Source organism: Patiria miniata, unplaced genomic scaffold (assembly GCF_015706575.1).
Source record: "Patiria miniata isolate m_02_andy unplaced genomic scaffold, ASM1570657v1 HiC_scaffold_3, whole genome shotgun sequence".
In the NCBI taxonomy this organism is placed as follows: domain Eukaryota; kingdom Metazoa; phylum Echinodermata; class Asteroidea; order Valvatida; family Asterinidae; genus Patiria; species Patiria miniata.
Window position 1 is genome coordinate 22,203,873 of NW_024037069.1, and position 12,030 is coordinate 22,215,902.

Below are 12,030 nucleotides of genomic sequence, written 5' to 3' on the forward strand. Positions count from 1 at the left end.
TTGGTAGCCTTTTTCACGGATACTTTCGGCCCGTGTTCTTATTGCAGCAGTCAAATATCAGTCGCCGTGGACAAAATGAAAAAGCGGCACTTGTTTTCAATTGGCCATAACTCAATAAATATTTACCCGATTGGAAAGATTTTGTGCTGTTGAAAGGCTAATGAACTGTACTCTCCAAATATGTATTGGGGGGACACCCTGCGCTTATATTTGAGTACATGTGCCTTGAGTTTTTGTCATCATCATGGAGGTTTGTGATGCCTCTTACAAGAAACATAAATGAAAAGTAACCTACAGGGTGAGTAAAAAAACACGAAACCCAAATGTTGGGACCATTTTCTTAGTGAAGTTCTGCATTTAGCACTTTCAAAATCTAGGATATGAACCCCAATTCATTAGCTTTCTTTTAGTATAAGAATAATTCAAATCACCCATGTACTTTTCAAGTTACGGAATTTTAAACACAACCACCGTTTTAAAGTTCTGTCCACAAATCACCAAAAAGGTGTGCGTTCTTTCAGCAAAACAAAAACGAATCACATAGGGATGTGTGTCAATTGTTTTCGTTTTGCTGAAATTACACGTTCCTTTTTTTGTGATCCGTGGACAGAACTTTAAAACGGTGATTGTGTTTAACATTTTGTAACTTGAAAAGTACTTGAGTGATTTGAATGATTCTTGTACTAAAAGAAAGTTTATGAATTGGGCTTTCATATCCTAGATTTTGAAAGTGCTAAATGCAGAACTTCACTAAGAAAATGGTCCCGACATGTGGGTGTCGTTTTTTTACTCGCCCTGTACAATGTTTGTTTGTGGGGTGCTTTATTTTGGTCATTAACACATTTACTTGCACAGGAAGTAACCAAGCCTATTTTTAGTTACAGTTTGATCAAGTGACCTGGGCAAATTGGTGAAAGTTGTACAGCTTTGTCTCATTTACAAGTATTAAGGTGTCTTGCATAATGTGTCGGGCATCATGTACACATGTAATTAGCATGCATGTTTAAAGTACACCTGAGTTATATCCTGAATGGTGAACTTTGATCAGTTAACAAGTAGTCAGGGCAAATGCTTATGAAAACACTATGTTGTATTATGCTTTAAAAGCTAAATTCTTTAGGTTACTCTAACGCGATGATTATGTTCATGATAATACATGAGCAATAAAAATAATTTAGAGTAGTTACATGATTTATAGCAGTTTACAGGTCGAACATTATTGCAAAGGGTGTACATTTGTATTTCTGATCCACTTGGCTTCATATTTTGTTACTACATTTTAATTAAATGATTTAATTTGTAGTTGTAATGGAGAGCAATAGCACGTGAAACCAGTGGTCTATCCCAGTTTTGGAGCCAGAAGGGTAGATTTTTTCCTTCTCTTTTTGTTCTCAATAAGAGCTACCGGTAATAGTACTTGTGTACACATAGCTCCTATGCGGGGTCATCTACTGTTCATTGAGAAGTCTGTAAGCACTTGATGTTGTTCACGTCTGTTCTCAAATTTTTTTGAGATTCAAATTGTGGACACCTCTATCATGGGTATTAGGGCAAGGGCAGATTCACGAGGCCTTGGCCTCATTTGACGCAGAGGTGAAGAAGATAAATTGCTTTTCAATTGGGTTTTTCCCCTCGCAGACGTATGATTTTTTTTTAGAAACACTGCATACTCAGTGTTGTCCAAGGGCTTGTGAGAAAAATTTCACAAGCTTACTTGGGTGGGACTCGAACCCACGACCTCCTGCTTACTAGTGCAGATGTCTTACCACTCGACCACCGAGCTTGCCGGGGTCGGCTGGCTGGTTTGAGTAAGCTTATGAATTTGTACTCGCAAGCCCTTGGACGACACCGAGTATACAGAGTTTATAAAACAAGATGTCGGTGTAGGGCAAAACACAATATAAAATTTACATCACCCCTGATGCAAATTCCATCTTATAAGATGAGAAGCATGGACTTACAAAAAAAATGGCATCTTCACTCCTCTTGTGATTTCAATACGCAAAAAGGACTTTTGGGTGTGCACATGGCCCCCTCAGCTCCTTACTGGATACGTCACTCCTGAATTTGTAAATATATCTCCCATTGAAATATTTTTTTAAGCAAATAGAATATATTTAAATATTAGATTGTTTTTTTATTTTCTAATCTGTTGTACATACATGTTTGTATTAAAATGAGTAGATTTGGCACCATTTACTCGAAATTAATAAATACCTAAGACATTTTACCCATTCCTATTGGTCAAGTCTTAAATGAATGATAAAAACTGGCTGGCTGGTCTTAAACACTTTTCCAGTGTTACATGAAATTTTGAATCCTATGAAATCCAGTGCCTTTTACCGTTTTATTGGTTGAACATTCACAAGTGAGTCAGTATTTCATAGTCCTACATTCACAACGCACCACCACAGCTGCATTCTGCGCGACGCGACATCGGGCAGTACGTGCGACGTGTGTGCCAATCTCCATAAAAGGAGTTATTTACGACTTACTCGCGAGCTGGACACTCCATTAAATAGCTAGAGGGGTGTTTTGTAAAACATTAAGTGAAATTGTTGAACAAAATTGTTGGAAATTTATAATTTTTGACTTGTTTTGACTTTCGGACCGAAAAGTTTTGATATTTTTATATTTTTTAATTTTTTATTTTAAATGTGTTCCGCTCGGGTAATTATCAGCATTCATACTCCAACCGGTCTTAAACAGAATGTTTAAAACCTCCTAAGCACACATTTATTCCTTTATAACTTACCATATCGTTGTTGCTTAAATTATTTTGAATATTGATTTATCACTGAAGTTACGGAATCATGTCATTTTACAGTAATGTAAACAGCTTTTGATTTTCTTAAAGTTTGAAATTTCTTTATTGGCATTAAACTAAAAAAAAAAACATTTCGTGGCCTATTGTTGCACAGCCGTGGCTATTTCCATACTAACAGCACTATTTAAGTGCTGCCTTTCGAATTTGCATAATCATTATTGTGCTGTCAACTTTGACCCGTTAATTGTAATAAATATTAAAAAGAAAGAACTATTGAATTTTTTTTTAAACTCTGTTGAAGATAAAGTCATCAAGTGAATTCAGTTTTGATACCAGCAAATTTAATGGGGTAAAAGAGGTTTCACGGAATACTCATAAAAGCCTGAAAAGGTTAGAACTTTAAATTTCTCCATGTGAAATGTTTGCGGTTTGAATCCAGTGATACTAATGTGGAGCTTTAAAAGGAAATAAAAGTTTGGTGTATTTTTTGGGAAGAAATTTGTATATTTTGAAAAGAAGAACACAAATTGCAAAATTTTCTTCACTGAGAAATCCTTGAGACACTGCATTGTTCTGTGAGAAAAGTGGCTTATAAAGAGTAAATGACTTATTAAAAGGCTTTTTCTCTTCATTCAGGTATGCTCCAAAACTATCGAATATACAAAACTAGAATCTTACATTTAGGTGTTACATATATGTATTATATTGCTATCGGTTCAGCGCTACCACATTTAGAGTTGTGTAATACTAGTATTGTACACAGAATAATATTCCAAATACATGTAATACATTTCTTGTGTTTTGTAAATTTGCTAGGATGAGATTCAAGGTAACGTTTTTGCTTGTATTAAATGGACACTCATTGGCTTTGTAATCAAGATATTGGATTTCAAAGTGATTTTTGTTCTCAAAAAGTTCGATCCTGAAAGTGTCGGAAATGAATTGCTTAATTGTTTGGGGGGTGGGGGTGGGGTGGGGTGGGGGGGGGTGGTTATTAGCGATAGGCATGTTGTTCTGTCTTCAAAATTTTCTTGTGGGTTGATAGGTGTCTGTAGAACTGACATAATAAAGAACAGTACTATATCTAGCATGGTTTGCAACGAATTCTGTTAGGTTCGTCAAATACACAATCGAAACTAGCAGAAATGTGCAGATACTTGGATTTTTCAGTTATTCCCCAACCAAACTGTCTCAATATCTCGTTCTTTCCGAGGATGGTTGGAGGTACAACTGTTGATATGAAATTCATTTTCTTTAAGGGCCCATGCAATGTAATTTTTTTCATTGCAATCCTTGAAAATGCACCTCTGTGTCCCATTGAACTTATTTCAAATCTCATTTTGCCAGTTTCAAGGGTATTTTGGTGCCTTTTTGGTTTTTATGCTTATGTAAATATCCATATTCACGAGCAAAAGTATGATGTAATTTCAAGCAGAAACCTCAATGTTACAACTAGTTTCAGCACAAAAATTGCCAGATTTTTGGATTTTTTTTGCTGTCTTAAACTCTACTTAATATATCGATTCGTTGTGTCAGTTCATGGCATTAAGCCAATGAGCAAACTCTTCTCACAATTGTTTTCAACTAATTTTTGGGTTCACAATTTGATCAGAAAAAAAACTAAAAATGAGCAGCGTCTTTTTGAAATGACATCATAGCAACACCACCGGAATTGTCCGAAAAAGCATGGAAACTTTTGAATTTTAAAGAAGAGCTCTTTTCAATAAAATTAACCCAAAAGGGAAAAAATACACCCAAAATACACTTAAGAGGATTAGGAAGTTGCACAAAATATGTTTCTAAGAAAGATACACTTCATGGGCCTTGAAACAGACTACTGAAACTATTAATGAATACTTCGGGGCAAGGACAACTCAAATGTTCAAAGTACATATCACTTTTGTTTCTTTTTCCTTTTGTTTTATTTCTTACACAATGCACAGACAATGCCAGTTCTACAAGTGAAATAATCCTGATGTAATATGCAAACTGTATGCACAAGATATAACAGATCATCTGACTCGCCAACGAAAACTGTAGTTTTCTTAGTTTACTGAATGCAAACAAAGTTCAGTTTACAAAACAAAACTAGTACAGATGCTGGATTCCAGAATCAGAGGAAGAAAAAAATCATCGGGCCAATCAAATGCAGTGATGTATGTCAAACTGAAGCATTACATGTATGTGATTTAATAACAAGGAATGTGATTGGGCAATTTTTTTTCTTACCACTGTGCATTCACAATGTGTGGATTGAACTACTACATGACAAAATGAACTGCTGATAAAAAAAAAAGTCAAAAATATAGACATTTATCCTGATGGAAATTTAATAATGTACAATGCAAATAAATATTTAAGAAACAAAAAGGCAAGCAAAAAAAGAAAAAAGAAAAGACAATCGAAACTGGTTTTGTCAGATGCTTACCGGACTCACAAAACATGAACTTCAAAAACACATTGTCATCAAAAACAGAAAGAAACGACATCAGTGAAATACTGTTGATAACAATGCTTGAAACAATGGCACATTAATATAGAATTTTTACAGGATGAAATTTGTTTTAGTGCCTTGCCTATTCAAATTATTCAACCTCCCTATTAGCAGTAAAGAAATCAATACCCCCACCTTAAAAAAGTTGAACCTAAATTTGAAGAAAAAAAAAATTGACATAACTTTCAATTTACCATTTTAAAATAATGATGAGTTCCGACTACATGTACTTTTCTTTTTACCTTTTTTTTTTTAAAACTTTTGTGCACTTAAATTACACAAACGGGTAAATAAATGTAAATTTAATGTGTGCAGACATTTTTTTTCTCTTTTGCTTTCTTATTCGCTAAATTATAGGTAACATTACATTTTCTACAAACATATAGCATTTACTTTAATCGTTGCAAAAATAGTCAAGTATTTATATTAATGTTTAGTAGATCACTATTTTTCAATTTGAAAATTTTAATATCTGGGTTTTTTTTTTAATTCCATCATGTCATTTTGGGGGAAAACATAAAAAAAGTTCAGAGTTTTAAATTCGTTTGATTTGAATTCTTGTTTCCAGCACAAAAAACCACAAATGATTCGCTATCCTCTGAACATTTTGAGTTGCAATTATGTCCCCTTCTACAAATGAAAAGACTTTGCATTATAAAGGGAATATACAACATTTGCAAACATCAAAAAACAAAACAACCAAATTATTATGAAATAACTTACTGGACTGTTAGTGAATGACAGTCTTAAGCATCCTGTAAAATCATGGCACCTGGTGTGCTGTAATTTTCAAGAAAAGTGGTATTTTTCTATCAATTTCCAACGATGGTCGGCCGACCAGCATTGGAAAAAACTGGCTTTTTTCAAATACTGCTCCCAATTTATTATATTTAGTTCGCATTTTCTTCGCAATCATTACACACCTGTGAACGGGTACAAGCCAGCTAGACTGGTTTCCTGACCTTACAATTCCCTGACATCTATAAATTGCTCCGTTTCATCTTAAGTGGGGTCAGGGAACCAGACTACAAGAACACGATTGTTTTTCTTGGTTGTTCAGCATCTACGAACCCAAAACTTTAAGTAAGTCAGGGTAACAATATCTACGATAAAATACTAAGCCCCAAATCCATCCATTTCTGAAAATTACAGCAAAAGCAAATGTTGTATACTCCCTTTAAGTCAGACATGACTGGTTTAAAAAGAAAAAAAATTAAGAGATTCCCCAAAACAATCAATTTCTGTTTCCTTTACTCTAAAGAAAACAGGAACAAACTTTTATCCATGCAAATTGCAAAATTGCAAACCATTCCAACATTTCACTGAACAGAACTTGTGAAACTTTAACTGCCCATCAAAAAACACCACTATTTAGCACCATTTCATTTTTGAGTCATTTTCCACCGAAAAACCTATTCTCATACTTAAGTTTGTGATATACACACACATATAATAACACTAATGATTCCTACAATACTTTGCAGCTATCAAGAATGCACATAGCATTTGTTTCACAGCGACACTGTAGATTAAACAAAAAAAAAAGTGGTTAGGCTTGGAAATGATAAGTTTTTCCAAATCCAAATTTGCTGTGTATGTTACACAACTCCCAAAAAATCTTTTTTTTTTTTTTTTTACAAATACTTGTTCTCAAGCCTTTTTTCCTTGCAAGAATTGAATTCCACAAATGATGCAAATACAGCCAAGCCGATAACAGAACCCCTCCCCTTAAAACCTATTGCTAAAAAAAAAAGGTACATCTCGCAATATTAACCTCAAAACAGATAAAATACTGAAATACCACAAAATAGGTCACATTATTAAATATTACACATTTTAATTGTGAAACTGATTTTGTGTCACATAATTATTTGGTGCATGTTTATTTCAAGGCACCATCATTGTTACTTTTTTCCCATTACGCTGCAATTTCTCCCAAAACCTTCGTATTTTTTTTTTTTTTTTTTTTTAAATATTTTTTTTCAATTTTTATTTTTTTTGGTTTCAATTTGATCGTCACTTTTAAATCATAATTTTTAATTTGTTTCCAAACAGTAAATACATTACTTGTTTTTTTTTTTTACAATTACTTCTCAATTCTTCTATTTTTTCACGTACGATATGGAACTCTACACAACGACAAATTGCAAAAAATGTTTGCACTTTATTCAAGCAAGCACAGACGTCACAATCACCACTTGACATTTCTTGCGACTACAACATACAGTATTGGAAATTTCTTCTCCTTTCAAGAATTGTTTTTGTTACGTATGTATGTATATATATTTTGTATTAAATATAGTTACTAATTTATAACTGTCTGTCAATATGAGATCAAAATATCAAATAACATCGAAAACTGCTCTTACAAAAATTTAGATTTTTCTTTTTATAATCGGATTTAATTCAAGCATGCCCATTTTTCTTTGCCACAATACTTTTTAAAATTAAAATATCACAAACTCGGCAGAGTGGGTCATTAAAGGACATCTAAAGGTCCTCACTTTCCCCTCCCAGCCCCCCCCCCCCAACACACAGATCTCGAGTAAGGTACCCGATTAACCCAGTCAATATCAGATCATTAAAGTAATCTACAGAAAAAAATGCAAAAACCTCAATATCTCTGATGCCCAAGCAAGTCTTTTCCTCCAGATGAAAACACGATTATATTTTTTTTGTAGGAGTGCCTGTTTTTTTTTTTTAAGGTATGGTTGTATTAAGTAACAACTGATGTTCGGCACCATTACAGTCTCTTTAGGGGGTTTCATCTTTAAAGGCTTTATACAGGTACACCCCCTCCGAAAATAAAAAATTACCGACTTTATAATATTTCCAATAACAAATCTCAATAATACCAACATACATACATGAACAAAGACCACTAACACGTTCACATCCCTGACAATGCCAAGGAATTGAAGGGTGCTGAAATGTTTCTCAGCCGCGGCACAACAAATCCGACAAGATCATACATTTAAAACACCACCAACTGACCTCCCTTGCCATTTACAACCTTATCAATGCTGGTCCCCCTCCTCCATAAATGGACTCAGCGCACGCTCAATAGAGGGCGCTATGGCCACTGGCAATAGCTCCATATACGCTTGCGGCACCAAGTACACACAATGCATCTCAGTCTGATTGTCATACTGTCTTAGCCCAACTACCAGGCATACAACAGCAATGCATGTGACTCCTCATTAACCCTAACAGAACTCAACCCATCAAACCCCAACGGCATGTTTTGTTGGAATCTGTCAGGATGGGTACAGTACCCCTAAACTGACAGTCTTTTACATTGGGTTGGCACACCTCCAGAATCAAAGTCGGAAATATGTGTGTGCAGTTTCCCATATGGTGTTGGAATTTGCCAGGATGGGTATGGTTCCTAGTAAATCAAGCTAGGGAGTTAGGGTTAAACTGTGTGTAAATGTGGAGGTGGTGCTTATGCACGGAGTCCTCTTGATACAGGAAACCACTGTCACATTGTCCTTTAAACTCGGAGAGGGCATCGATCAAGCTCCAGGTTATTCAAGTAAAAGTGGCTGAGCCATTGCTTCCTCAAATCCTGTCGGTTCCTAAACATTCCTGGATCCTTGAAAATCCTCCGCATCGCAGAATACCAGTGACACAGTCTTTGTAATTAAAACTTTTCAGGGGTCACCACCCCAATGCGAAGCCAAAGTGGCTCGGTTCTGCCTTCCTCAATCCTACGAAATCCATACAAAAACCTCTGGCAAGATTTTGAAAGAGTTGTAAGGTTATGCTTCCTGATGTGAACAGGACTCTACCTAACGCATCCGACGTCAGCATCTCACAAATCCCTAAACTTGGCAAAGCTCCACTGTTTTTCTCACTATCGGCTTCGCTGATTCCCTTGAAACCAAGGCAGATGACTCACGTTATTTATTCACACGAGGTTTGGTCAGAATTACCATTTGACATTTGGCATTCTCCCTAAAAACAAGCTCTCATCATGTATAACAACCAGGTGCACTTATTTTACACAGTTTGAAATGCTGTCTGCTTAAAAATACATGTTTGAAGTATTACTTGTGGTGAACATTACACTTGTCTTCCATTGACAGCAAAAGAAACGATATTCTTTCTGTCACGATGCCATAAGGATACAAATTAAACGTTTCAGAGCTTTATAATTCTTTATAATTACATGTACAAATAACTATTGTTTTACTTATATTCATGAAAAACTTTAAGAGTTTAAAGCATATCACAATTTAGCAGCGTTGTTTTTTTCCTTCTGCGCAAGCATTTTGAAAGCAACACACACTATCGAGAGGTATGCCATAAGCATGATCTCATCCAAACCGATATGTGAGGTGGCCGTCCCCATCAAAATTCCTGTTGTAGTAAGCAGAACATCTCCGCTTAAATATTGCCATGAAATCGGATCCCAGATTTCGTAATGGCTAAAGCAAGTAACTAAGGTTAGCATTTAAAAAATATTGTATTGCAGAGCAGTTTCATGAGAGTTGCCAAACTGCAATCTTGTATTTTACTACAAGCAGGTGCAAATCAACAAGCGGGGCATAATTTCATGCACTAACTTTAATAGCATCTGTCCAGCAGATTGCTAACAGCTGCTGTGAAATGTCACTCTCGTGTCAAAGGTCAACACTGTGACCTCTGACCTCAGTTCTCTAGGACGCTTTTTACTTTTCAATTGTCCAGATCCACGTACTGTTATACATTTTTCCAGCAGCTCCAACTGAAAACTTCATCAGCATTTTTACAAGACGAACAAAGTGATTTGTGAAAAATAAAGGTGTCTGTACTAAACCCTTTGTCAGCACGGTGCAAAAAGCAGCCAAAAATAAATTTGCTAATTTCACATGGCCGAAATATAACGGTGTGCGTGTCCCAATGCTTTTTTGTTTTAAAATAAACTTTGTACCAGTTGTCGAATTTTAACGTCAAATTGTAGGGCGCATGATGCAATGAACACATGTTAATGTAATTCCAGGCGGAATGTGATATCAGAACAGCGCGTATCTCTGTCCCGTCGGCAGGTACATGAATTACAGACAAATGCTAGACGGTCGTTCTGGTTGATACGTTTATGCTCTGATGAATCATGCGATATGGCATCTGGAAACCGGCTCAGGCGTCTGTGTATCTCGTGTCAATTGTCTTCAGGTGTGGTAGGTTGCTCTGGGAAAAACAGAACAGAAAAATCACATCATCTGATTTCCTTGGGGGAGGGGGGGGGGGGGAACTAAGGGGGGGGGGGTCACAAGCATGTTAAAACCATTGTTTTATTCTGTTACCTTTTACACAATCAAATTCTTAGGCAAGGGAGTACAAGCGATTTAGGTCACTTTATCATGGAGAAATATGACTCCACACAAAATGCACAAACAAAAGTATGATTTCACATAAGTCATTAAAAACCCCAAACATCTGAATATAAACGATCCTTAAATCTACCATCCACATGCACTTCTAGGGTCCCACTGTAGACATTGTTGATTCACTTCCTGCCCTACTAACAAGCACATGGTCTTCTCATGCCACTTATTTCCTGTGACATGCTAACGACAACATTACAGGTGCAAGAGCTTTTACACAGGGCTGCTGGGGACAACATTAGTGATAGATTCCACGTGAGTCATGCTAGGGGTCTTCACCAATGCATGCTTTGCGGGAAAATCAGTTCTGATTTTGTCAACTTCAGACTTCTTAAAGGGGTTAGTATTTTTAAAGTCAGCAGATACATGTAGCTCCTAAAAATGTCCATCAACGAGTGAAAGACAGTAAAATCAAACTTTGGGTGATTATATATCCTGATTTTTAGAAGGTTTGTTTTGTTATTATTAGTTATGTCTATTTACATCCACTGATGTAGGCAAAGTAAATCACAAGTCCAGTCACAAGTCCAGTCACAAGTCCATCACAAGTCCAGTCACAAGTCCAGTCACAAGTCCAGTCAAAAGTAAACCACAAGTTCATCACTAGTCCAGTCACAAGTAAATCACAAGTCCATCACAATTCCACTCACAAGTAAATCATAATTGCATCACCTGTCCAGTCACAAGTAAATCACAAGTCCAGTCACAAGTAAATCATAAGTCCATCACCAGTCCAGTCACAAGTAAATCACATGTCCATCACAATTCCAGTCACAAGTAAATCACAAGTCCATTGACAAGTAAATAACAAGTCCATCACAAGTCCAGTCACAAGTCCAGTCACAAGTCAATCACAAGTCCATCACTAGTAAATCACAAGTCCAGTCCCAAGTCTGGCCACAAGAGACGGGGGGTTGAACAATGAGAAAGGAATGCCTTTGTCAGATTTCCCCTGAATATTTTGTGACTTGACTTAGGATTGGATAACTGTGATGGACATGTGATAGATTTGCGATGGATCTGCGATGGACTTGTGATGGACTTGCGATGCCACTGCAACCGTGTGAGTAGAGCAGTGCTACCTACCAGCAGCAATTTGCAGGTGCGGGCGGTCAGCGGGGTGCTGTTGAGATTCAGATGATTGAGTTTCTTCAGATCAATCAGGCAGCGTAGCCCCTCGTCGGTCACTTGGGTCTCACACAGGTTCAGGCTTTCCAGGCAGTGCATGTGCTCTGTGATCAGTTCCAGACCGCTGTCCCCAAACTGTCCAGAAAAAAAATTTAAAAAAAATTATTAGTAATTTTTTTTTGCTAGTATTGAAACTAAGGATTACTTGAAAGCACCAAAGGCACTGTAGTTCACAAGCCTGAGGAAATGTTTCAAGAGAAATGTTATCCGAG

At 36.3% G+C, this 12,030-nt stretch overlaps 1 protein-coding gene across 1 annotated transcript in view; it reads right to left on the bottom strand.

Annotated features, from left to right (window-relative positions):
- Positions 1-4,662: 4,662 nt before the first annotated feature.
- LOC119737047 (C-Maf-inducing protein-like) overlaps positions 4,663-12,030 on the bottom strand; it is a 59,714-nt gene continuing 52,346 nt past the window's right edge. Inside the window, exons 15-16 of the mRNA XM_038211118.1 lie at positions 11,717-11,893; positions 4,663-10,433 (exon numbers count right to left, since the gene is read on the bottom strand). Of these exons, the coding sequence (XP_038067046.1) occupies positions 10,383-10,433; positions 11,717-11,893 (228 nt within the window). The 3' untranslated portion in view covers positions 4,663-10,382. The remainder of the gene's footprint in view (positions 10,434-11,716; positions 11,894-12,030) is intronic.